The 25229-nt window shown below is 37.7% G+C and overlaps 1 protein-coding gene across 1 annotated transcript in view; it reads left to right on the plus strand.

The window, feature by feature from the left end:
* The first annotated feature begins 433 nt into the window (after window positions 1-433).
* SPAG17 (sperm associated antigen 17) overlaps window positions 434-25229 on the plus strand; it is an 86404-nt gene continuing 61608 nt past the window's right edge. Inside the window, exons 1-4 of the mRNA XM_066341189.1 lie at window positions 434-526; window positions 8939-9079; window positions 9882-9941; window positions 21652-21783. Of these exons, the coding sequence (XP_066197286.1) occupies window positions 434-526; window positions 8939-9079; window positions 9882-9941; window positions 21652-21783 (426 nt within the window). The remainder of the gene's footprint in view (window positions 527-8938; window positions 9080-9881; window positions 9942-21651; window positions 21784-25229) is intronic.

Consider the following 25229-nt stretch of genomic DNA (forward strand, 5'->3'; position numbering starts at 1 on the left):
TCAGGTTGGAAGGAACCACAGTGGATCATCTGGTCCGACCTCTCTGCTTAAGCAGAGTTTCTAGAACCATATGGCACAGAGCATCCAAACGATCCTTGCCTATCTCCAGCGAGGGAGACTCCGCAACCTCTCCGGGCAGCCTGTTTCGGTGTGCGGTCACCGGCATAGCAAAGTTCGCACTCATATTCAGGTGCAGCTTGCTGTGCATCACTTTCTGCCCCTTGCCTCTTGTCCTGCGGCTAGGCATCAGCGAGCAGAGCCTGGCTCCACGCTCTGACCGCCCTTTTAGACATTTACAGACGCTGACGCTGTCCCGCGCCGCCTTTCCCGGCGGGAGCGGCGCCGCAGGCCGGGCCCCGCGCTGTCCCTGCGGGCAGGCTCCGCCCGCGGCCGCCGTCTCCGGGGCGACGCGTGGGGCCGGGGCCGCACCGCCATGGGCCCCAAGCGGCCCAAGTCCGTCCGGGAGTCGCCGGTGTCCGGGCAGCCGAGCTGGGAGGCCGCGCTGGTGTCCGCCCACCTCGAGGAGGTGAAGGCAGCCGGGGGGCAGAGCCGGCGGGGGAAGGGGCAGCGGGCCGGAGGCGGTGTGCCCGAGGCCGCGGGGAGGGCCGTGAATGTCCCGGTGTGCGGCCGAGCCCCTCTGCCCCCCGCCACCGAGCGCGGCCCTCAGGGTCCCTGCTCCTCTCCTCGGCACTTCCCTCTCTGGGCTCTGGGTGCCAAGTTTCGGCTCCGAGTGAACTTTTTATAAACTGCTGAACAACCAGGTTTGATGGAGGTGCTGACACAGCATTAACCGTAGCGTTGAAAATGTGAGGCTGTAATTTTCCTGCCTGAGTGTGTGCAGCTAAAAGGCACTTTTTTTTTTTTTTTTTTTTTTTTTTTTTTTTTTTTTTTTTTTACATAGTGTGAGGATCTAAAGGCATATTTAGGTTTCCAGGTTCTGTGTAAGCAATGTAATTCTCATAAATCTCGACTTGCAAGAGAGAATTCGGTTTCAAAGTAGGGTGGTAGTTTAGCAAACAATAATATTTATCTCACATTTGTTTATCTAGCACGGCTTCTGCAAGTGAGACAAATTGCTTCCCTGGCTTCCTTGTTTTCTGGATTCCTGTTGTGCCCGATTTTAAAAAAAAAACCAAACCTGTTTTTTGGTTTAGCTGATGTGGATTTATGTTTTGTTGGTTTTTTGGTTTTTTCTTTTTCCTTTTAATATGCCAGCAGCACTGGTTAAATATGAGGAAAATTTAATTTCAGAGGAGGCTTTTAAACCAGCTAATTGCTTTTCCTGAAAAAGCCACAGATGTCCAAAAATCTCTTAAATATTTACTTGCTTTTACTTTTATTTGGTAGTAACCATATAATACAAGCTTAGCCAAACAAGACCATTTTTTTAATAGCTTAGGCTGTTAAAGGCTGTTGTTTCCCATTTTCCCCTAGAACACAGATTTTTCAGTAGAGTTCTAAGGTGCTTGAACCCTTTTTTCCTGTGAATCTTGTCTCTACCCTTGGGAAAGCTCCCTGAAGTGCAAGAATGGGGTGAAGGTTCAATCTCCATCACCTACTCTGTGCCTGGTCTTCCTCCAGTGCTTAATAGCAAGGTGCCAATTAGTGATTATGGTTTTTTATGGTGGTGTTTATTGTGGTTGTGGATATTGTGCAGTGAATTCACTGAACAAAGTGCTTTGTATGCCCTGCTGCTCTACACATAATTTATTATATTTCTTAAATGCAAACCATTATACCGAAGTATTTTTAAAGGTAGGAAATAAAATGCTCAAAATTTAGGAAATGTCAGAGTTGGTGTTATTCTGGACCACACATTGAGGCAGATGGAAAAAAAATGTTGCGCGTTCACGGAATGGGGCAGGAATTCCATAGGAAAGAGTATGTGATCGCCTACTTAAAGATTATCGTAATGCCTATATCCATGGGGGCTGACTTGAGATTCCTTGTTTCTGTAATTCTGGTGTCACCTAACTGCTTTCTGTTCCAGTTAAGCTAATTTCACTTTCTCTGCCGTGCTGTTCACAGACAGAGCCTTGGGAACTTGGGAAAAACTGTCCCCTTGCTGCGGTCAGCTTGAGCTCAGGCTTCTGAGATGCTGAGCAGCCACTGAAATTTCTTACTGCAAGAGTGTTGTTGTTCAGCTCTTACAGTCCTGGGCAAGAGCACACTCAGTGAAAAACTGTCAAATGCCAGCAAATCTCTTCTGAGCATGTGTGAATCAAGATTCATCAAGTGTGGCCAAATGTGGGTGTACATAATGTAAATAAACATGCTCTGTAAAAGCAAATCTTTGACACAAGTACAGCTCTGCTGCCAAATTTAATTCCTTCCTCTTGAACACAGAGGGCATTGAATATCTTAACTACTTAATCACATAGGGGGTTTTATTAAGGGATAAACATGATTTTTAAAAATCGAATCTCATTCTGCAAATAGTCTAACCACACTTTCCCTTCCCCCACCCGCCCTACCCCAGTAATCATATAACATACAAAGATTAAACTCAAATATATAAAGCTCAGGAACTGAAAGCAGTCTGTAAAAGAGAGTGTTGAGCAGCTTGAATTTTAGATCTCACCAGACATAGTGCACTAAACTTATTTCTTACTTGTCCTCAGTATTGTATGTGAAATACCATATGAATCTGAAATTATTTGGGAGATGACAGGAACTCCTATCAAGTAAATAAATGTCTCTCCTGATAATTCATATGTAAAGAATTTTTAAATCTTTTACTTGTATCAATTTGAAAAATATTATTTCTCTTTATTGGATGCAAAGGAAGTTTACTAGAACTGGTTTTAAATTGTACCAGATAGAGTGGTGAAATTTCACATTTTAATGTGTTTATGACTTGCACTATTTTATTAGTTCAATCTATGAAAAGCATTTTACCAGAGCTATTAAGACTTCTATGAACGAGTGTACTAACGAAAATATGATTTAAATGGTATTTACTAAGCAAATAATTGCTTTTACTAAATGCACTGTGAAAACTGGCAAACACACAACTTAAAAACACATACAGAGGAAATATGGATTTTCCAGAGCCTCACATTATAGTTTATGTATATCTTTCTTGTTTGTAATATGCTATGCAGAAGAACATGGAGTTGCAAACTATATTTGCCTTCAGATAGTTATCATCTGTTTTGATTGGGTTCACTACAGAATTAAATTGCAAAATATAAATTAAGATTCTTAAGTAGTTTTAAACTTAGCATGTGTTAAGTAGCTAAAGGGCGATATTTGCTAAGTGAAAGGTGAAGTCTGGGCAAATGCAGCCTTTAATTGAAATAACTGTCATTTATTATTTGTTCTTATTAACTAGTATAACTAAGCATAGCAGCTGGAAGCCATGTTCTGAGCTGACTTTCCATCTGTATGATTTCTCTCGTTTCACTGGCATTTTAGGGTCTGAAAATCGAGCTTAAATCTTGTGAAACCTCTAAAAATGTTCTGAATAGGATAGCTCCACTTTTGATTGCTATTCATGCTACTTCGTCTTCAGAGAAAAATTAACATTCTGTTGAGCTGTGATATTATCTGCCCATGTTATACAGCAAAAGCTCTTAAGAACAAAAGCCATTAGTAAATGGGTGTGTCAATCAGCAGGTAATGAAAGTGGGTCTGCAGATTTCCAAGCAGTGATGTTCTACCTTAAGGCTACAAAACTCCTGATAAACAACCTTTCCGAGTAATGCCAGTTGTATTTACTGGTCTACAAGCTCCCTCATTGTTGAAAATAAAGGGTGCTAGAGTTGCTACCGTAATTGTTCATAAATCACTGATATGCTTGATGCTCAGATGTTTTGAGTGTGAGTTTTCGAATGTTTCTCTTCTGCCCTTACAGGTAAATTGGAAATTCTCTAATGCTGTAATGAAATTAACTTACTGGTTGTTGTCCTAAGGTAAAAAAAAAAAAAAACAAAAACAAAAACAAAAAAAACCCAATCAAACAAAACAGACACACAACCCGAAAAAACCCAAACAAACAACCAAAAAACCAACCAAACAGAAAACAGTAAACTCCACCACATTAAGTGCCACAAAAAGAAAATGACAGATACCCAGATTGTCTGGAAATGGGAGGAGGGTAAGATGGCAGCTTGATGCTTTTCTTGGCCAAAGAGATCTAGAAACTGGTACTGAAAAAATAAACTATATACCTGACTTGTTCAACTGTCTTCCCTAGAACAGCTGCCCTTTTGTGTCCAGGAAATGAAGCAGAGAAAACAAGATATGTATAAAAGGGAAGAAAAAAATTGTGTGCTACATCTGCTTTTTTTTCTTCAATGGGAATTAAAGTTATATATTTTCTTAACATACCTATGCTATTCTAATACTGCTGTGATGAAGAAATGCAGGCTATGTGTACTGGTTTGTAACATTGGAAAAAAATAACATTACAGAGGAACATGATAGAGCCTTGAGAGCAAAATCCTGAGAAGATGAGGCATCTTCTCTGTTTTGTGACAGCAAGAATTTTGGACAACCATTTGCTGCTTACATGGAGCTTCCAGAATTACGTTGATCTTGCAGATTTGGGGCCTCTCCAGCTAAGGGACATAGAAGTTTTGCACACAGACGGTTATTTCTAACACCAAGAGACTTTGGTGCATTTTAACTTTTGATATAGCCAGGGGTTTAAAACCAAGACAGTGTCATTTGTAACAAAGGTGGTCACTGGATGTTTTCCAGTGAGAGTCATCTGGCTGGCCCTTAATTGGAGTTTGTTTCAGGTTGCTTAAACAGTATTCAGCTGCCAATGCCACATTTCCAGCTTCAGTTTTTTTTAAATTCGCATTTGAACCAGCATTGTTGATTCTGTGGGATATCTGTTCCCTGCATTTTGGTTTTATTTGTGCAGTTTCTAGTGCTCATGTTAAATTCTCAATGGCAAGCTCCCTAGACTGTTTCTATGATATTCCAGTAGTTATTTTTATGGTTTTTTCTATCCTGTTCATTAAGCTGGGAACGTCATTTGAGGTAGCCTTAGGGTCACTAATCTATCCTCTTTCAGATCCTTTCTCAGGCCTTGATACTACAATAACATTTGAAAGAATAAAACTAAGTAGAGGAGCAGTTGTATATTGAGGGAGAAAATATTTTTAAAGTAACCATATACATTTTACTACTTTTCCTTCACATTTTTATGTTGTGATTTTAGGTGGTGAGCTGTAGAAGCAGGGTCTGTTTCTTCTCTGTCCTTTCAGTGCCTTGAACATTAAGGGTACTGTTACAGGATCGATAGTATAAAGCCAGTAGTGCAAAAATACTAGATTTTTAACCTCAGAAAATAGTCTAATCAATTAAACACCTTAAACTGTGTATTTACGCTGCCCATTGACTATTGACTTCAATTCATGTTCTCAGTGTGCAGCTTTCCTGAAAAATTATCTTTAAGGGCTTCAAAACCAGCCTAGAAATAGATGACATGCTATTAATGACTCTGGGAAGTCTAGATCATTATTTGCTGTGAAGATGTAGGTAGCTGCTTTGGGTATTTACTAACTACTTCCAGGTCCTATTCCCAGGTATTGCACTTTTTTTAGAAAATCAGTTTCTTGTCTTCATTTAGTACTAGGAAGATATAGGCTGTCTCTAATAATAATTAAATTTTCGTGCAAAAGACCTTGTATCGAGCCGCATATACTTCTCTAGAATTAAGTAAGATTATAATTTTCACTGCCAGTTCAGTTATCTTGTAGAGGTTCATTCCATGTCTTTTATTTGAATGTATTTGCCAATGGTTTGCCTGTAGTATAAATATTCTCATAGCTGTTCTGTGGAGCAGCTTTATCACCTTATTTCTTTGAAGCAAAGTATTTTTGGTAGGGAGAAGATGTGGCCCACTGATGGTAATTTCTTCTTGGATAACAAAAATCTGGAGTTGGATAATTTTGTTTGTGCAAGCCATTTTTATTTTTTTTATATATTCATTTTGCACAAACAGGACCTACCATGGTGTTTTGCTTTGATGCTTTGTCACAAGCTGCTGAGAGGGTGGGCACCATAGTGGGAACAAGGAAAATTCTCTTCTCTTAGAAAGGCTTATAATACTTTTGTGGAGAAGGGTCTCATTGCTTGACCATAACTCTGAAAATACCTGGGAATTATTATGTGGGCTAGAGGATAAGAATTTGGAGAAGGAATCTGAGGATGGAGAAAGCCTGAAGTGGGATTAGATAATGAAAGTAGAGACTAGCTGAACAAGGAGACAGAGGACAAGAGCTGGGGAGCAAGTCACAGGTGGGGGAAACACTGAGACAAGTGGTGTAACTCAGATGAGGAACAAACAGTGGAAAAGGAAGGAGAAATTAACTAGGAACAGTTGTGAACAAGGGGTGGAAAAATCAAGGAGAGGATGATAAAGAAGACAGGTTCCACAGACAGTGTTGTTGCAGTGATATTAATCAGTGCTAATCAGGTATAATTTGTGGGCAGCAAGCTATCAGCATGTTTTAAGGAGGAGCTAAAGGAGCCATAAGGCAGGGGTTTAGAACTCTCTGATAGGTATTTTTTATATATCTGAAAAACTGCGGGAAGTTGTGGGAGTAATTTTGTATATCTGCTGGACCGTGCTTACCATAGGATCCTGAGTAGAACCTGACATTCCTGATTCTTGCTGCTCTTGAGCTGTCAGCATCTCTCTGTGAGACTTACTGGACCTTGTTTCCCTCGCTTGATGGTCCCCACTGAAGTGGGCAGTGGAGTGACAACAGTTGCTCCGTTAGCTCATGCCATAGGTAGATGGTTATTCTAAAGATTCCATGTCTGCTGGTCAGCATTGGGAACACCAGGATACTGCCACATCAGAGCATTTCAATCTCCATTCTGAGAGCCTAGAAAAGTATGCATTTCCACACAAGCATGGAATCTAAATACTTCCTGTTCAAAGAATGCTGAAATTTTACTGTCCAACTTTTGGCAGGTATACAGTGATAAATTTAATCCAGATTAGTTATAACTCCTGTACATGTTGACAATATTGGAATACCTAGAGCTCTTTCACAGTGCTGTGCACCTGTAGCTATCTTGCAGCTTTAGGGAGAAAGACTTAAAAGGGCAAAATGAAATTCAGTGCACTTGGTGCAGTCCTCACTACTGCTGCCACTTCTCCAATCAGTGGTGTCTGCTGCCGCAGTGCAGCAGGACACTCATAAATTCCACCATGTTTACACACTCCTAGAACATCAGTGATATGCTTGATCTCTCTAGCACTTCATAATTTCAAAAACTTGAGGTTTATTTTGTGCTGCAATAAACCATCAAAGAAGTTCATGATAGGTGGAGCTGTAGGCACCTTTTTGGATTAGTTATCTGATCTGTAGCTACTTGCAGTTTCACTTAATGAGCCAGGTGATCTTGACATCTTTTTTGTTTTTCTGAATATTCTGTGGTTAGAGAAATGGGGCATACTTATGTGATGTTATCCTTTGTTACCTTAAGTGTTTGACAAACTCTTTCCCACCATGCAAGCATGCACTGTTTTGAAACTTAAGTCAACTGTGGCTTTCTCCCATCCCAAGCCATCAGTTACTCAAATTGCAGACCTTTACGTAGGCTCTTTACCAGCTAAGAAAAGGAGCAAATGAAGAAGGCTACTGTAAAACTGGAAGAAGATGCTTCTCTTACCATCTGAGTCTTTTTTCTTAGAATGGTCCTTTTCCTCACTTTACCATAACTCAGCTCAGCTCAGGTTTTGTTCCTATTTCACAAGGACTTTTTATGTAATATAAATATATGAAAATACTCAACATCCTGAATTACCACCCTATCCGAAATCTCTTAAAATCTTTCTTTGCTATGATGCACACTGGCTGTGACTCTGCTTAGCCTGGTCCTGATTAATGGGACAGTTTTGGGACTGCCTTGATCTGAATGAATCCCTTCCCATGTTTACCTTTATGCAGCTGCATTGGTAACCTTGCAGTTTACACATGCAGATATGCGTTGAAAAAAAGTAAATTTGGTGATTCTTGTACATCGCAACTGTTACAAATGTTCCTAGTTCAGCCACCATAATGCTGATAAAGAATACTCTAGAGTGAGACGTAGATATGCTGGAGATAGTAACTGTGAAAGGGATTCCAGCAGGAATATGAAATAGAGTAACCAGTAAAAGTTGCTTAAATTATATAAATTTTAAGCTTTTGTGGATGCACATCACTAAATAAAGTGTTCCAATCTTCTCTTGTTCTGCATTTTTTAAGTGCTGAAAATATTTTTTACATTATAGTAATGTGTATGCTACTGCAAATGTTTGAAAACTGCTAGTGTTTTTAACTTATCAATATTGTAGTGTACAACTTGCCATTGGTAAGTAATTTTTCTTGATTCAGAATATTTAGTGAAACCATGCAAGAGTCATACTATGCATTAATATACCTTCACAAAACATCATAAAAATAATCCTACAATGTACAGAAAATAGTATCTGGGCATTATCTAAATCACAGGATGAGGGAGCTGAAAATTGGGGGGGGTTTCCTACATCCAATAATTACAATAATACATACATAATTCATTTCTTATTTGCTACCTGAACTGTCAAATCTGCAAATGGCATTTAAAAGTTAGTACATCTTTGTGTGACGCTAATGCATCATTTGCCTGCGCAAGGGTTTAAGGCTGTTAGTAAGCATGTGTGTTTTCCATAGCGTAATGCTGCCACCTGATGGTAGAAAGAATTGGGACAAAGTAGTAGGGACTTTTTGGGGTTGCATGCAATTTCAGTGTGATTAATACAGTGATGTTTAATATGTCTTAAAGTGACATAGAGCCGTCTCTGCAAGATTACTCTTTGAAACTGCAGAGAAGAACTTTTTTGCATGAGTTTTAAAATATGAGTTTTAAAATTGAAATGAGTTTCAATTTTAATATTTATATTTTTATATAAATATTTACAAAAGTATTTTGTTTTGTAATGTAGGATGACTGGAAGCCTAGCATCACTTTCGTTGTTGGGACAAAGATTGAGGATGAAATCCACACCCAGGCCCTGGCTCTTGCTGTGCAGGTGCCACTGCGAAAGCTCTTCAGTGTGGTAACACGTGAAGACATTTACGGACAGGTATTCCAAGAAAGTGACTTTTAATAATAAACCAAACTGTAGATGCCACTTCTAGATCCTGCCTTCTTTGGTCTGTGGTAATGATAAACTACTCTGTGGAAGTTTCAAAAATTTCACTAATTCATTAAGGTTGGAAAAGATCTTTAAGATCATTGAGTCCAACCTTTGAACATGCCTTTATCAACTAAACCACAGCACTAAGTGCCACATGCAGTCATTTCTTGAACAGTTACAGGGATTGTGACCCTACCACCTCCCTGGGCAGCCGATTCTAATGCTTGACAAACTTTTCTGTGAAAAAAATTCTTCCTAATGTCCCATGTGAACCTGTCCTGGCACAGCTTGAGGCCGTTTCCTCTCATCCTGTCATTTGTTGCCTGGGAGACGAGGCCGATCCCCACCTTGCTAGAACCTCCTTTCACGGAGCTGTAGAGAGTGATAAGGTCTCCCCCGAGAAATGGATTTCTCTGGGCTAAAAAGCCCAGCCTCTCTCATCCACTCTTCACAAGAGTGATTTTCTATACTTTTTTTCAGCTTCATTGCTCTGATTCATAGAAGTTTGAAATGGAAAAAGAAAAACTTATGGAATAAGCTGCTCTGGTCCCTGTAAACAAAGTTTTGTTACAGACTTTTCTTCAAGGTGTTGATCAAAAAATCTCCCTCCCTAAGGTACAGGGTTGCCGTAAGATGATTCCTTGCTGTTTTGGGGTGTGAGTGTAGTGTTTGCAAAAGGGAATAATGAGTAAAGTACTTACTTTAAACATAAAATCTTCTTACAGTAGAATTCTTTATTTACTTGCAGATTGCAGAATTTGGGAGTCAAAAGGGAAAAAAGGCTAAGAATCTGCCTATGTACTATGAGGTAGGTTAAAACATGTATTGCAGAGTCAGTGCACTTTTTACAGTTCTCTGTCCTTGTCTAGAGCCTTGTGATTTTGTTATTCATTCCTGAGTAAATGCAAATTTGTTGGTTGTAGCTGGTAAAAACATTTATCCGTCTAGATACTTAAACTGCTTTGTTTTTGTGATACCAGCCATATTCTGTTGGACTCCTGATTAAGTGATGATCAAAACATGTTTTCAGAGATATGAGTTTCATTATTGAAGGATACATGGTCGTATTTTGATAGCGATGTCTCAAATTACAGAAAACCTGTCAGAATCTTCTGTCTCAGATGCTCCCAATAATTTAGAAACTTACACCTTCATTTATGTGTATGCAGTCCCCTATATGAAACACTATTCTATGTGCAAGTACTCCTTATAATCTCAGTTTGATGTAACCTGATTCATCTAATGGGCTATGTGAGCAGGGTTTGGAATCATGCTTAGTACAAAGAGTACTTCCTCCTACCCTGTTAATGTTTTACTTATAGCTTGTGAGAGGTGATAAAATCCTGCTATTAATTAGAAGATTGTTTCAATTTTTCTCAGAGTTTTACAGTCCTTACAGACCTGGAACATAAAGAATTTTGGGTCCCTCTAAAAAGACTTTGTTTGTGGTTTATTTCTGCAGTGACTAATAAACTTTTTATGTGTCTCAGGTTTTGGTGGACCTTATAACAGTACTTTTTAGCTGCGGTCTGTTTTTCAGTAATGCCAGACTGCTATCTGAACAAGTCCCTTTGGAATTACTTACCGCTGATGGGACTGTGAATGTTATGCAATTAACCCTCTTCATTTAGGATTAGTCTCTCAGGCAAACTCACCCTTGTATTACCTGGTATGTAAAACTTCTTCACTTCTACTTGACAGAAGGATTTTGAAGTCTAGCTCTAAGCAGAAGCTTTGTGTGGTACCTGTATTTAATTACTAAGAACAATTTTCCTTGTGAAGTGGACACTTATTAAATTCCAGCTGTCAGTGCTGTGTCTCATTAGCTACTTACTTTACTCCTCAAAGACATTTTTTTCCTTCCCTCCTTTAACACAGAATATAAAATGCCTGTTCTGACCTTTTGCTTGGACTCAGTTTCCGTTCAGGCTGTAGCAAATTAAAAGATCGATCATGTTGCCACAGCATTAAGATCCCACCTCTCTGGGCAGAGTTTGTTCCTGAACATTCACATACATTCCATGTGCAGTTTGAGCAGTCAAAGCTTTCACTGCTTCCACTAGCAAAAATAAGCAAATACAAGGTTGGCAGGGAACACAGGGTTGTGAAAAGTTCTTCTGGGAGGAGCATTTCTGTCATTGCCACATGCAGTTCTCTGTGGCAGGCTTCAACATGCTGCCATTTCCACAAGTTTCCATATTCATTTTAGAGGTACTGTGTGATTCCTGACATTTAATGGTCTTTGAACATACGACATGTATATGTGTGTGAATTTGGGACTAATGATGTGCATAGTAATGTGGTTATTATTGTTGTTAGTAGTAATCTTGTTACCCATGCCATTGGTCTTACACTTTGCATCCACTGATTTTAATCGATGGATTAAAATAATAAATTTTAATAAATTTTCGTGCAGAAGTCTACAGTGTCAACTAGTCAAGAACCTTTAACAAACAGCTCATAGTACATGGCAAGCTAATTATATATCACATTAAAATAACTCCTGCTGTCTGCTCTAAGTTATTCTCCTTCAGGCTTTCTATCATTTTATTGTTTTGTATCTCATATCACTCTTATTGTACAAAGTGAAGAGGCTCAGGGCAAGGTTTATAAATATGTAGCTAAAAGATTTCCAAATCCAGGAGAATTAGGTGTCTAACACCTTTTCTGACTCTTACATGACTTGATGGGGGTAGGAGTCTTGCTGGGTAATTTAGTACTAATTCGAGCACTTAACTGAATGACGATAGACTTATTCTCTAATAAAGATGCTGAGGAATTAATTTTTTCCCGTATATATGAAAGGGAAAATGTTACGCTTCCTGTAATACATCAACAGATTTCATAATTTATCATGTACAATTTTTCTAACAAGACCTACAACTAAAAATATATGTATTTTATCAGCAAGGTATGAATGTTTTATTGTTTACACACTTATTTGTTTGGCCAGTTTTCTATTAAGCTTAATAACCTCATGTGTAATTAAGATATTTTGCCTACTAAATATGATAATGTTGTTAAGGTCTGATTATTGAGAGATGTCTCTGCCCAAATTAAGGTGTAAATAAGACCATATGCTGAAGTCAATGGTACAGATTTTATTTAACAATGAATTAGAAATAGAAGAAAGGGGAGAGAACGATAAAGTAGAAAATTACACCACCTGTGGATCCAGCAACATCCTGTTAGTCCTTCTTCACTCTGGACTTTTTGGTGGGGAGGGTCCCAAGGTCATTCAAAACTTTTCATTAGCTCTACATTTTAGCAAACAAAGAATTTAATGTTTGTTGGCTACGCAGTTCTCTTATGCTATTGGTTAAATGATTACCTCACCTCTAATGCTGGTTAGTCTGCATGCGCAGTCTTTCTCTTCTTTGGAGTCAGTGAGTTTCTGGGATCAGTGTTCACAACCTTCCCAGAATTGCCTTTTGTCCATTTGGGGCTGATTTCAGCACAGATGCTGATTTGGCTGTCCTTGTAGTTCATAGATCCCCCATTATCAGTGATACATTCTTTTTCATAGACTTTGTTAACCTCCCCCTAGGTCTGAGGTAGCACCTACACAATAGTAGCACCTTTATCTTATGTTGTCTACAGTCTAAGTTTCAGGTATCCAGAGGAGTATTTAAGTGGGGCTTTGGTGGTTGTTGGTGGCCACAGATGCCATCTCTCCCAGACCTTGGGGTGATCTTCGTTTGACTGGTGATATGCTTATGAGCAGTTGCTTCTTTACACAGTTTGCCACAGTGGGAATTTTTGTCCAGATGTGTTACCCAGGATGTGCTAGCCAGATCTTGCCTCCATCAGACCTGGAGTTAGCACCATCCTGTCGCTCCCTTCTGTGCTAATCTCATGGCAAAATCCTTCTGTGCCCTTAACAGTGTTTGAGACAGTCAACTGCACTCCTTAAGTACTTAGAAGTGTTCTAGTTTCCCAACTTTGATTTTTGAAAATCTATTCAAGCCTAAATTTTCCCCACTAGAATTGTTCATGAGGCTGATATTTATTTCTCCTACTTCCCCCTTGAAACTTCTGGTGAGATTGAGTTGAGGTGTTGTGTGGATTAAAGGATTATTTTTTTTCTTTTTCTTTTTCTTGTAAGAGTTATTTTGCAGTTTTGTTGGGCTTACTGCGGCAGGGAACAGAACGTTGCCTTTGTGTTACCTGGGAAATTCTGAGAAGGAATCATGTCCCATACTAATAAGGAAACAAGCTGGAGCTGCAAGGTAGTACCATGGTGATTATGAAAGCAGATGGAGCCTCATGAGGCCCTTTCACATGAGATGACTGGAAGAAGATGGATAGTGTTGCTGGAAATAAACAGTTTAATAAGGGTCATGGCCATGAGAGAGAGAAGGATTGGAGGGAGAGAGATGTGGAAGAGTTTTGTGGTTCTGTCAGATAAGCTGAGATGCTTGGGAAAAAGTTTCATGGAAAGATGAAAAGGGCACAACTGGCAGAGATTAGAGCAGTTTTGTTTGGTTGTGGGTTCCTGAATGTTGCCTTCAAAACATTGTCCCTGTGCTTGAGAAGCCAGCAAAACTAAAATCTTGTAACAGAAGCATCCTTCCATGCTGCTCTGACTCGTCTCTGGGACAAGTCATCCTGTGTAATCAAAAAGGTATAATTAAAACTGTTAATATTTATACTACTGCCAGACAAGAATTAATATATTAGTTATTTTTTCTCCCAGCAAAGTTTCTGCTATAGTTGCCAAACTGAAAAATATTATCAGATCAGATGCCAAATCCAAATTGTGTCCCATTCTCATCCTGGAATTCCATGAGACTGGAGCAGCATAAATCAGTTGTAAATAAGTTTTTCTCAGCTGTGAATCACCAGGCTGATAACTAATTCTACTGGCATCTCCTGCATTCCTCCCAAGAGTTGGTTAAAGTCAATACTTGTAGTCCAAAGAGTTCTTCAGCTACCTGGTTTTAATACTTTGATTTTATTGTCCAGGTCTACTGATTTTTGGTATTCCTAGCTTTAAAAGCTGCCTTTTTGCAACTTTCTCTTGATGCAGTTGTAAATAATTACTTTTAATGAAATGAGACAACCATATTATCTGTGGGGTTTTTTTTCTGAATATAAAGGAGAATAATATCTGATTAGCCTGACTTTTCCTGCATTTATATTGACTCTTCTGTTGTTTCTGTTTAATACCAGACCATGTCAATGATTTTTTTCTCTGATACAGTTAAAAAATAAACTCATCATTATCTCTGCTGGCATCTGTTGTCTCTTAATTTTTTTCCTTTCTTCATTGAATCTGAAATAGTGAGATTTTTTAAATTACACTATCCAGAATCTTGTAATCCCACCTGATTTATGTGAATTATCTCCGATATTTGCATGTGATGAGCAAGCAAATGTTAGATTTCAAATCACATACTGGAACTGTAGATATTTAAACAGAAGATCATACAAAATTTTGACTACAAATCATTCTACATTTTGTCATCACTGGGTGAACACAGGACCTGTTTGATTCTCCTGTTCCAGATCTGCCTGGCAGATTGTTTTCATACAAAACCTCACTTTATTTTACCTCCTTGCCAACAAGGAAGCAGTGTCGGCTCAAAAATCTCAAGCCTCTGGGTGGATAAAAGCAGGAGAAGCTCCAGGCTTACTGTCAAGATACGTAACAGCCAACTCTTATCACCAGGCATACCAAGATACCAACTAGTTGTGTAGTTTCATTAAACAAACCTTCTCACTCTACATATGCATGTCAATAGAATTATTTTCCTAATGCAAGTTAGAAAATTTTTGTTTTCATTCCACTGAAACAAAATTAATTTTAGAAGTTGGTGTAAAATGGAACAGCTCAGGAGCCAAAACTTATCTGGTGTCATTGTTTTCATGAGAGGGTTTGACACTAGAAACAACTTTGGCAACCATGCTGAACGGTTAGAAGGATAAAAAGACTTTATTTTTCATTCCACTACAAAATAAATTTCATACTGCACTCCTAAATGTCATAATGAAATGGAGAGGTTCTCCAGTCAGCCTTTGTCAAGTGGTATTGTGTGGGTGCAAGTGAAGAGAATTTTATTGCAGAAGGACCTGGCCCTGACACTGTGTGGATTCACAGAGATTTAATGTGTACACTTGGGAATTGTTGCTAAAAGAATATGCCTTTTAGGGAGGTACAGGCTTCAGGGAAGGATAAAGGACTTTAAATCCTACTGTGGGCATTATCTACTCATCTGTTTTCAGCTCTTTTCTATGTTACCAAGCTCCTACCGGTTTACAGTATAGAATACAGGATGTTTTATAAATAGTCCAGTAAATGAGGTGATATTTTACCTGAGATATTTAGTGTTTTATCTTCTAAGGAGGGTTTAACTACTCTGCCTGCTGGTTCCCAGTATTTAGGTCAATCTACTTACAAGGCTGTTAGGGAAAGAATTGGTTAATTTGGGTTTAGCATGTCTTTGCATCAGCCTTTGCCATTGTCAGAGCATCTGATGCCACTGTGTGATAAAGTGGCCTGTGTAGTCCTTTAAGTTATCAAATTGTATTCCTTCCATTCAGACTTATTTATTCCATGAGTGGAAACCATTGTTGCTATGAACCACGCAGTTCCATAAATTGTAGCTGTTCACAGTCAGTCTAAGTGTCTGTAGCTCGATATCCTGTTCCAGGAACAATTCCTCATGTTAAGAAGTACCAGCATTTCTAAATGTTAAAACTGGGGGAAGAAAGTCTTGAGCTTGAGCAGGAAAACTATCTGTATGTTCTAATCCTGTTTCCTAAAATCTGAGAGGTGGGGTTCTATTATTTACATGAGGCAATTGACATGCACGTCTTCTAGTTTCATTTCAGAATAGTGACTCTGCATAGACTCCTAAAGCTAGGATTTTAGAAACATGCATTATTATTTTATTACCATTAGTTGTAATATTTTGACCTGAGGCCATTCCTAATACTCAAATTGTTGGCCATTTATTTTCTAGGAAAGACAACTGATAACCTTTTAAAATTCATCTACCTAATTAAAATCTGCTTTAGAATGCTGGTGAGACTTTGGGTTTGCTTCACAGATTACAAGAGTTCCTTCATACATGCAAGTTGGTATCAGATTTCTGCTTTTTCTGTGCAGGTTTTGTTGAGAAGTCTGTGTAACTAGAGGAAACAGCAATTACGTCTGTGAGAATGTCATCCTTGAAGTGTTAGAGGGACTCTCTGAAGTAGCCAAAGGCAATGCTGTCTTCGGAGGTTTTGTCTTCAAAGTTTTTGGGGGACTCTAATAGGTTCATAAAGGACAATAAAGTGTATGATATTTTTCTCAAGTAGAGCAACTAATCCAGGAATCCTTTGTCACCAAATTTAAATAATAATAATAATAATAATAATAATAATAATAATAATAATAAATATATATATTAAAACAATAATAATCAAAGCCCTGTTGCAAAGCTGGACCAACCAAGATGCAAAGATCCTGTCCAGTTTTGTGGTGCCAAGGCCATTGGAACTACCTGGCCCAAATATTCTGACATGGCTTAGAAAACTCTGTCAAGATGTAGCTGGATGGGTTCTGCCAGTACAAGGTTTGATGAGGCAATTTTGTTTCTTAATCTTTTTGTTCCAACTCTGATTGGGTACTCTTCCTAGCCAGATGCAATGTTATAAAAGCATGACTAAATCTTTTAGCTTTGTGGTGTTTATTGTGTGGATTCAGTTGGCTGAAATTGCTGGAGAAAATTTGCTTCTCAGAAGCTTAAAATATTCTGTGCCATAATGGAAAGATTTGCTGGGCAGATTCATCCCACTGAAATGTAAACATTTCAGTATTTGATCATAGCAATATATCCCTTCATCTGAGCACAAATCACAACAGACTGGCCTGTCCTCTTTTTCTAAAACTGTCTGGGTACTGTAGGGGTTCTTCTGAAATCACTTAAATTTTGTTTCAACTCTTTATCCCCAGTCAGTGTTAAAAGAAAACAGATATATGAAAGGTCACATGAGAAAACCTTCCCTGTGCATAGAACTCCTTCCTGAGATCACAGTGCTAATACCTGATCGTTACAATCACTGGATATTTGTATCCCTTAAAGCAGTTTGATTTTCATAGCAGCTGATGGTCAGGGAGCATCATCCGAGATGGTGAGAGCTCCTTTATGAGCCCTGTAATAAAGCCCTCCTCATTTTTATATAATATATTTTCTCATTTTTACTGAAATTAGGTTATTCATCATTTCTGTTTTTCTTAAAACATTAAGTACTTGACATAACACTGTACATGTGTGTTAGAAAATTCTCATAGAGCATCCCTGGGATTAAATCAGTTAAAATATCCCCTCAGGTTGCAGATTTTCTGTAGAGAGAGGTTTAGAGAACAAACTTTCTTACTATGGATAATTCTAATAGGTTTCAGCTAACCAGATCAAGCTGTGTTGTGTTTTGGGAAAAAACAGACTCACTCATATGAGTGACAAGTTATTTTTCTGGAGTACAAGCAGCCATTTGCTTCTGCTTTGAGAAGTGTTCTCACAATAGAAAGGAAGATATTTAGCATATGAACAGCATTCATATTTGCTCAGTATTGCTTTGTTTCAGTAGGTTTAGTTGGAAAGAACTCCATGAGATACAAGGAGTAATCAAATCCACTTTAATTATTTTCATTCTCTGAAATACATCTTCACTGATCAACAAGGTTTATTTGTTTAGCTTATCTTAGGTTTTACAGTCTACCTTATGGATACATAAGTGTTATATAGAGTTCTGCTCAGATATGCAATTGATTTATTGATTTTTGTATGAGTCCTTAAGCTCTCTTTGAACTGTGAGTCATTAATCCACCAGTGAAAGATAATGATTAAGCGAGTGGTCTTTTGACATAATAGGTGGGAATAAGTTCTGAGAGTTAAAATGAAGTTAGATCTGATATGAGAAACTGAATTCTTTCAACACCCTGGAGGTGTCATCTGAAAAAAAGTTATTTCCATTAACTCAGATCCTTCTTGGTATTCTTTCAAAATGATTGTTTGTAGTATGTTTAGTCAATGAAATGGTATTGACAGAGTCAGAAATATTTAATAGTACATGTGAAGAAGTCTTTAGAAAAAACAATTATCAGTATGACACATGCAGCTTTTGTCCCCTAGTCTGTCTTAAAGGTTACTTGTGAAAGGCTCATAAGACTGACAGCAGATTATAATAAGTCAAGATCACTTTTTTTCTCTCCCTTTTATTACTTTGCTCAGGAAAATACATCTGCATAGTAATTACCAACATGACTGTGTAATTGTCAGAGCCTCTTGACTGATGACTATCCTGGTTCAAATTAACTTGAACTGTGTCAGCAACTAAGGGATTTTACTTATTTGGTTCTAGGAACTATTATGTTTCTTTTAGTAAGTGGTGTATGAGTCTGAGGCATATGTGATGGCCTGGATTTCTTACAATTTCAAGAACAAGAGGGAAAACAGGGCTTTAGAAAGCTCACTGTGGGTATGGGAGAAGTATAATGTTATGTGTGCTGACCACTGTTTATAGCCAGCAATGTTACTGCTGCCAGGTGGTAATAAAGCTGTAAAGTTTATAATCTAATTTATCTTTTTTCAAAGGTTTTCTGATTATGATTTCGCCACCACAAGGTTCTGTATCTTGAAAAAGAGGCATTTCAAAGAAAGATAGCACAAAGTCTCTGGCTTTAAATGTTTCCCTAACTTTTAAGACCTATCTGCTATCTCCGTGGCGCTGACATCTGTCAATAGTGTAGGGTCACTTACAAGCACTCATGCAGTGTTTGAGTGGCTCAGAATACATGCCCTTTGCACCAGACAGCTAAATCTCTGCGTGGCTCATACTGCCACCATATGAGATCAAATACTGCATTGCCAAGGCCTTTCTGCACTTCACCAGTGTGACCCCTGCTGTGTGAGGAATGCTGTTTCCTCTTGCTTTAAAGGAAAAGAGGCCCTACCTAACGAAGTTTGTCTATCCAAGTTTCCATGGTTTTTCACATAAGAAATAGATCATCACTGGTGGAATGAAGTATAGCCAATCTATAACAAATCCAATTCATAGTATCCAAAAAACTTCCTTCTGTGTTCCTACACAGATTTTGTCCTGAGGTTTTTGTTTGGTAGGTTTTTTTCGTTTGAGGCTCTGTTGATTTTTAACTGTTTATGCCAAGTACCTGCATAATGCACAGGATCACAGATGAAGAAAATATGGATGTGTAATAATTTTAATTTCTTTTTTCTACTGTGCATGGATTGATCAATGTTGTCTTTAAGATTGGTTTCAATTTCCTCCTGTATAAAGCACTTTTTACATTTCTGCATGAAAAGGTATTTGCTTTCTTTCTATTGGCAAACATAGTTCACTCATTCTGTCTTTGTTTTATTTGTGTGACCTCTTTCCACAATCATGGAATGTATTCCTGTTAAATAATTTTGGCTATACTTCTCGTGGCTCACATAAGAAAATGTGTTGCTCTAGTCTACTTCATCAAGTCTGTATTCATTTATCTATTCTACAAAATCTACAAAGTAGGAATAATTATTAGGCATTGCTTTTGACTGGTAAAATACTTCAAAATTCTCAGGAAGAACGGGATTTAAGAATTTTAGCACTTTTTTCTTTTTCCATGAACAATAAATCAGCAACTGCCATTGAGCTACGTACGTTACTATATATATACTTTTCAGGAGTCCCTCCAGAATGGCTCCATTTCCCCTCTACTGTGTTTCAAGAAATATGCAACTCATCTACATTAGGCCAGTGAGAAGCATCATTTTCCATATGCTGTTAACATCAATTCTGAAGAAAAACAAAACAAAACAACTTTATGAGAATTTTTCTCCCTGAGGGAAATTACTATGATATTTCTACCAAAGTCTCTTTCTTTCAGAGCACAAATTTGTGTGCCTAGCTCTGTGTGACTTTTTTTTTTTTTTTTAATAACTCATAGTTCTTAGTGTGCCCACAGTCTGTAGTAGCATTTAAGTCTTGTTCTCGACATGTCCTTGATTTTCTGGTGTCAGCTCTGATGTCAGTGGCTCTTTCCAGAAGCCTTCTATGATTGGCTTGTTGAGCTAGTGACCAGTCTTACTTTAAGTACAAAACATGCAAACCAAAACTCATTTTAATAATAATGTATCTTCCTTTGTGTATGTTAAGATCATTAGATGTATTTGTGTTGCAGGAGCAGGATTGTTTTGAAAGGGTTTTTCAGTACATGTTTTGATTTGTCTCCCTGCTTTGCGACTTGGAAAAAATCCGAATTTTAAGACATTTCTTTTTGTGCTCCTTGTTTTCGTTTGCATGAAACAATAATTTGGCACAAAATAGTCTAGATTCTGACTTAGCTTTGCTTTATTCAGAGAAGCATTTTAGTGGCTACATTTAGGTGAAAAGTGAAAATTTCTAAACTAGGCAAGAATCTATGGAAGCTCAAAGCTAATGGTGGTGTTTGTATTAGACAAGACACAGTTCAGTGAGATGCAGTGTGCACCTTCATTGTCTCGGTGTTAGCCAGCAAAATTGACACCATATGTGCCCAACTGTAATTGCTCCATGAGGAGAAAAGAGAAACATGTCAGAACATTTGAGTAACACCTAATTCAGGCCATGGTTATAAATAAAGCTGATGGTTGCTTAAAAACAAAAGTAAGAAAATATTATGGTTATATTATTCCTCAGCAGCGCTTCCTACATAGGTGAACTTTATTACAGACACAGCACAAGTGAAAAGAAACATATAACAACTTTTTAACAGTATTTTTATGTTATTTTATTTTTTTCGCAGTAAATAAAGTGGTTATGAGGCTCCAAGGAAAACGGCACAGATGTTAGTGAGTTGTATGAAATTTAGTGGAAACAAGCTGTAAAAAACATAGTCATAAAACAGCCTGTCAATGCCACACATCTGGACAATGCAGCTGTATGTTCCCGCTGCTGTCATCACCCTAAGAAAACTCAATAGCCTTATTTCACCCCAATTAGGCTGCATACCAACAGAATCAGAATTACACAGGGAGGGGGTGTGTTTTCACCAAGACAGACCCTCTCAAATTCCCTTCAAGACGTTTTTATCTTTCATTTAGGGCTAGTCCCTCAGACACTGGTCACTTTGTAAACAGTGCTGTGAACTAGTCCCCTTGCTTTGCTATCTGTTATGTGCTTTTTAATTTATTACTTTATAATATACAGTTGCTTAATGTTGTTTCTTTGTTTAAAACCTAAAGAAAATTACATTTGCCTGTGAGAACTCTGTGTCTGTTGACTTTCTCATAAATCATAGAATTTTTTTTTGTTTTAATTTTATCTCATGCTATAGCTGATATAACTTTATTTGAGGTCTTTGGAACTGAAGAACAACGGTGTGTCTTACTGATATGTTGTTTTTTTCTGGAAATGTGGCCATTTTGACCCACACACAGTACAATGTGAGATAGCACTTCCTCATTTCAGCATGCAAGTAAATATGAGTGGAGTGCAGTATTAAAACTATGCGAGTAGTAGTTTTGTTGTGATTCTTTTTTCCTTTGCAGGTGACAGAATTAGCCAAAGCCTTTCTAGACCAGGGTGAAGAAATTCCTGTAACACTAATGGGAAAGCTGTTGAAATTTCAATTGCTTTGTCTCAAACAGAAGGACCTGAACAGAAGAGAAGAGGAAAAGAAGGTACTATAGTATGCCCTAGGAACATTACATTTTTGAAGACACTTCTGTTCTCGTGTTGCTTCCATAAATTCAGCTTTCTTCTCATATTTGGCTTTCTAGAGCTGTAATTAAACAGAAGTGTGATTAGAAATATTTTTTCAGTTGATTGAATTTTGTGAGTGAAGTTCTCAATTACTCAAATGCCAGAACATTGGGAAAAAAAGAGAATAAAAATATTTTGGAAGAAGTCTTTGCTAGAGTGAGAGCTGGTAATGGCTTAGCTGAGTCTTAGGACCAATAGATAACAGAGCTAGGAACAGGCTTTTGCTGAATGTATCCCTGCTAAAGTAAGGGTAGAGGAGAGGTTGTAACTTGGGAGGTATCAAGAATAGACACAGAGCAGACAATGACAGAGTTCTTGTAATGAATCTCCTCTCTGGAGAGAACTTGGAGAAGTTATCTCTTCCATCCTCTGGCACTAAGGCAGTATATTATTTATATAAACTATTCCTGGCAGATGTTTGTTGAACCTTTTCTTGAAACTTTCCAGTGCTGTGTCTTTGCTTTTCCATGTTAATCAGTACTATCTCTGTAACACATGCATTTGAAAAACGTTTCTGATCCTACCAACCCTACTCTCATTTAAATCTGTTTCAATTCTCCCTGTGTATGGGGACAACGTTACAGTTCATTCTACAGGAATCTATTACATATTTAACTAAACAAACCCAAATATGTGTCCTGGTTGTTTTTTATTGTGCATGTTCCTCTCCCCTGAACTCTTTCAAAACAGTACATATTTTGAAGTCTGCTTCTCAGAACTGGGTGCCACATTTTCCAGTGTTCCCAAAACTTGCTTCCATTTGTCTTCAAGGGTGTCACTACTAGCTCCAAGATTGTCTTGAACAGATTGCATATGTGTTCTAGGAGAAATTTCACCAAGCTTGCACAGAACCATAGATCATACCTCTAATTTATTTCTAGCAACTTTTGGAGTTGTCAGTGGTACATTTCAACAACTTACTGAACAGTTGGTATTGCTATAGTCCTTTTCCAACATTCATGAAACTGAAGAAAGTCAGTTAATTAGCAGAAAGTCATATAATTACTGCAGTAAGTTTACCCTGTTAATTGATCAAAAACTATAATGTGGAGTGTGATGACATGGAGACCTAAGCAGTCTGGGCATGTTAAAGATGCAAGCAGAAAATAGTTTAATGGATTTTGTATAGCTGGAAAGTCTGTAAATTTCTTTATCAACGGTTTTATTTGTGGTAGTAGTTGGTGGATGAATCACAAAAACATTAAATGCTAGGTGATTCATTAAAATTGTGCCTTGTTCCCACAGAAGTCAGTTTATCAGGACATGATAATTTAAATGACAGAAGTATATGAAGAATATGGGAAAATTAATGTGTTTTCAATCTGAAAAGAAATTGAGAGGCTGAAGCTATAGAATAGATTGTTAATAGTGAATTGAGAAAAAATGGCTTTTCTCTTAGGCAGCAGTCAATTCTTGTAAGTAAACTGACAAACAAAAATTTAAAATTTGATGGCACTTCAATATTAAAATGGAGTCTTTAGAGCTTTGATTTGGCAAAATTAGTCTTGTAACTGTAATTTTATTTCCCTGGTTAATTTGAGGATAGTCAATGTTGAAAGCTGAAGGGTCTGGCACTTACAGTTACTTCCCCGTTTTAGCTAAACTGTCTGCAAAAGTTGTCACCTCCTTTGAATTGTATCTATATCAGTGTGTGAGAGGCAAAAACAAGAAGGACAGAGTCAAGAATTTGAAGGCTCTTGGATATGAGGATGCTCTGGACTACAGAATGGGCAGAAACTGACTTCTAATTTAGAGTTCAATCTCTAAATTGGCCACCATAAATTTTTTAATCCTTTCCAACTAGCTTGTACAATGCAAGTTCTGTTGCCAACAATCTGGGTGTTGAAAGCAGGATTTTACTCACAAATCAGTTCTCAGAAAGCAAACATATCTGTCCTTGGGATTTTTTAATAGATACTAGTTAATAGAATGGATGAGCAGAACTAATATAACATGTAAATATCTAAAAATAAGGCATTAGGAATTTTTTGTATGTCATTCGGATCAGGAGCTTGTCATAAATTGACACATGTATTTAAAATATTATGCAGAAGAGGTGTCTCTGAATGAGAAAACTGTTTGAGGTAGTAAAATTTTGTAATGTGAAGCTTAAAATGACAAAATTGCAGAAGTTAGTGGATTATTAGAAACTCCAGAAAAAGCTGCACCTTGTAGGGAAGGAGAAATAAGACATTGAAAGGAAAAGGAAAGAGTTCAAGAAAGGAGAGGCTTTTACTTTCTAAAGTGTTAAGGTCAAGTAGTGTTTGTTGGAATTCTGGCAAGTTCAGAAATGTCTCTGCTTATTCAAGAATTACTTAAAATGATGCAGATGCAATAGAGGAAGTTGGTTGTGAACTTTGTGGCATGATGGTTGTTTCATCTGTTTGGTGTGTTCATCAGTTTAGAATTCAAAGAAGTACTATCAAAAATTTAATTTGAAATGTCAAAGGTAGAACAAATTTGAAAGAAAATAATGAAAGCCTCCAAATCCTTCATTACACAGTGGAAATAGTTTCAAGAATCTGTTGAAGACATTTCTAAATTTTACAGAAAGGAAAATTAGGAAGAAAAGGTAAAGCAGGAAAAGTTTTTCTGTTTTGATTTTGAATTTGAAGTAAAACTTCCACAGCTGGAAAGTCTGCTTTTCTGATGCCTAAAGAGACAATCTGAAACAGAGGCTGGATAGTGTAAAAGGAATAAAAGATATTTATTAAACGGCCTTTATAGGACACACCTTGGGCAGTACAAGAGCCTGGCCAAAGCTCCACCCAAGATCACGAGTTTTCACAGTTTTATAACTTTTGGTCCATTTACATGGGATTAATTGTCCAATTACAGCTTCAGTGAAGTCCCATCCTCCCAGTTTGCTCTCCTCAATTCACTGTTGTTTGTACTTCTTGGGCCTGAAACTGCAACAGTGTCCTTCGTTCTCATCCTGAAAAAGGATTGTTTTCTCTAACTAAACTGTGAAGAGGGCTTGCCAGCACTTGATATGAAGGTCAGAGTTATATACTAATGCAGTACAGAATCTAGAAAATATGAAAGCTAAAACTTAAGGCATCATTCCAACTGGATCTATGAAGCTACTATATAGACTTAACAGCCCTCTATCTTTTGCACGAAGCGCTTTCCTAATTGCTTTAATAGCCTTTGAAGTGACATCAGCAGGACTGTAACTATAAGTTAAGTTAATATTTTTATTTTATTTAATGTAGCTTTATAATCCTGGAATGTATTCTTTGCATAGTTCGAATGTAGTATTTCTGGTGGGCAAAAATAAGGTGGAGACTTTCTTGCTCTATAGAACCTACTTTAGCTTAATATTTTTTGATTGTTTTAATTTTAGACCAATTCTCGATTTTTT

Source organism: Sylvia atricapilla, chromosome 2 (genome assembly GCF_009819655.1).
Source record: "Sylvia atricapilla isolate bSylAtr1 chromosome 2, bSylAtr1.pri, whole genome shotgun sequence".
NCBI classification, from domain to species: Eukaryota; Metazoa; Chordata; class Aves; order Passeriformes; family Sylviidae; genus Sylvia; species Sylvia atricapilla.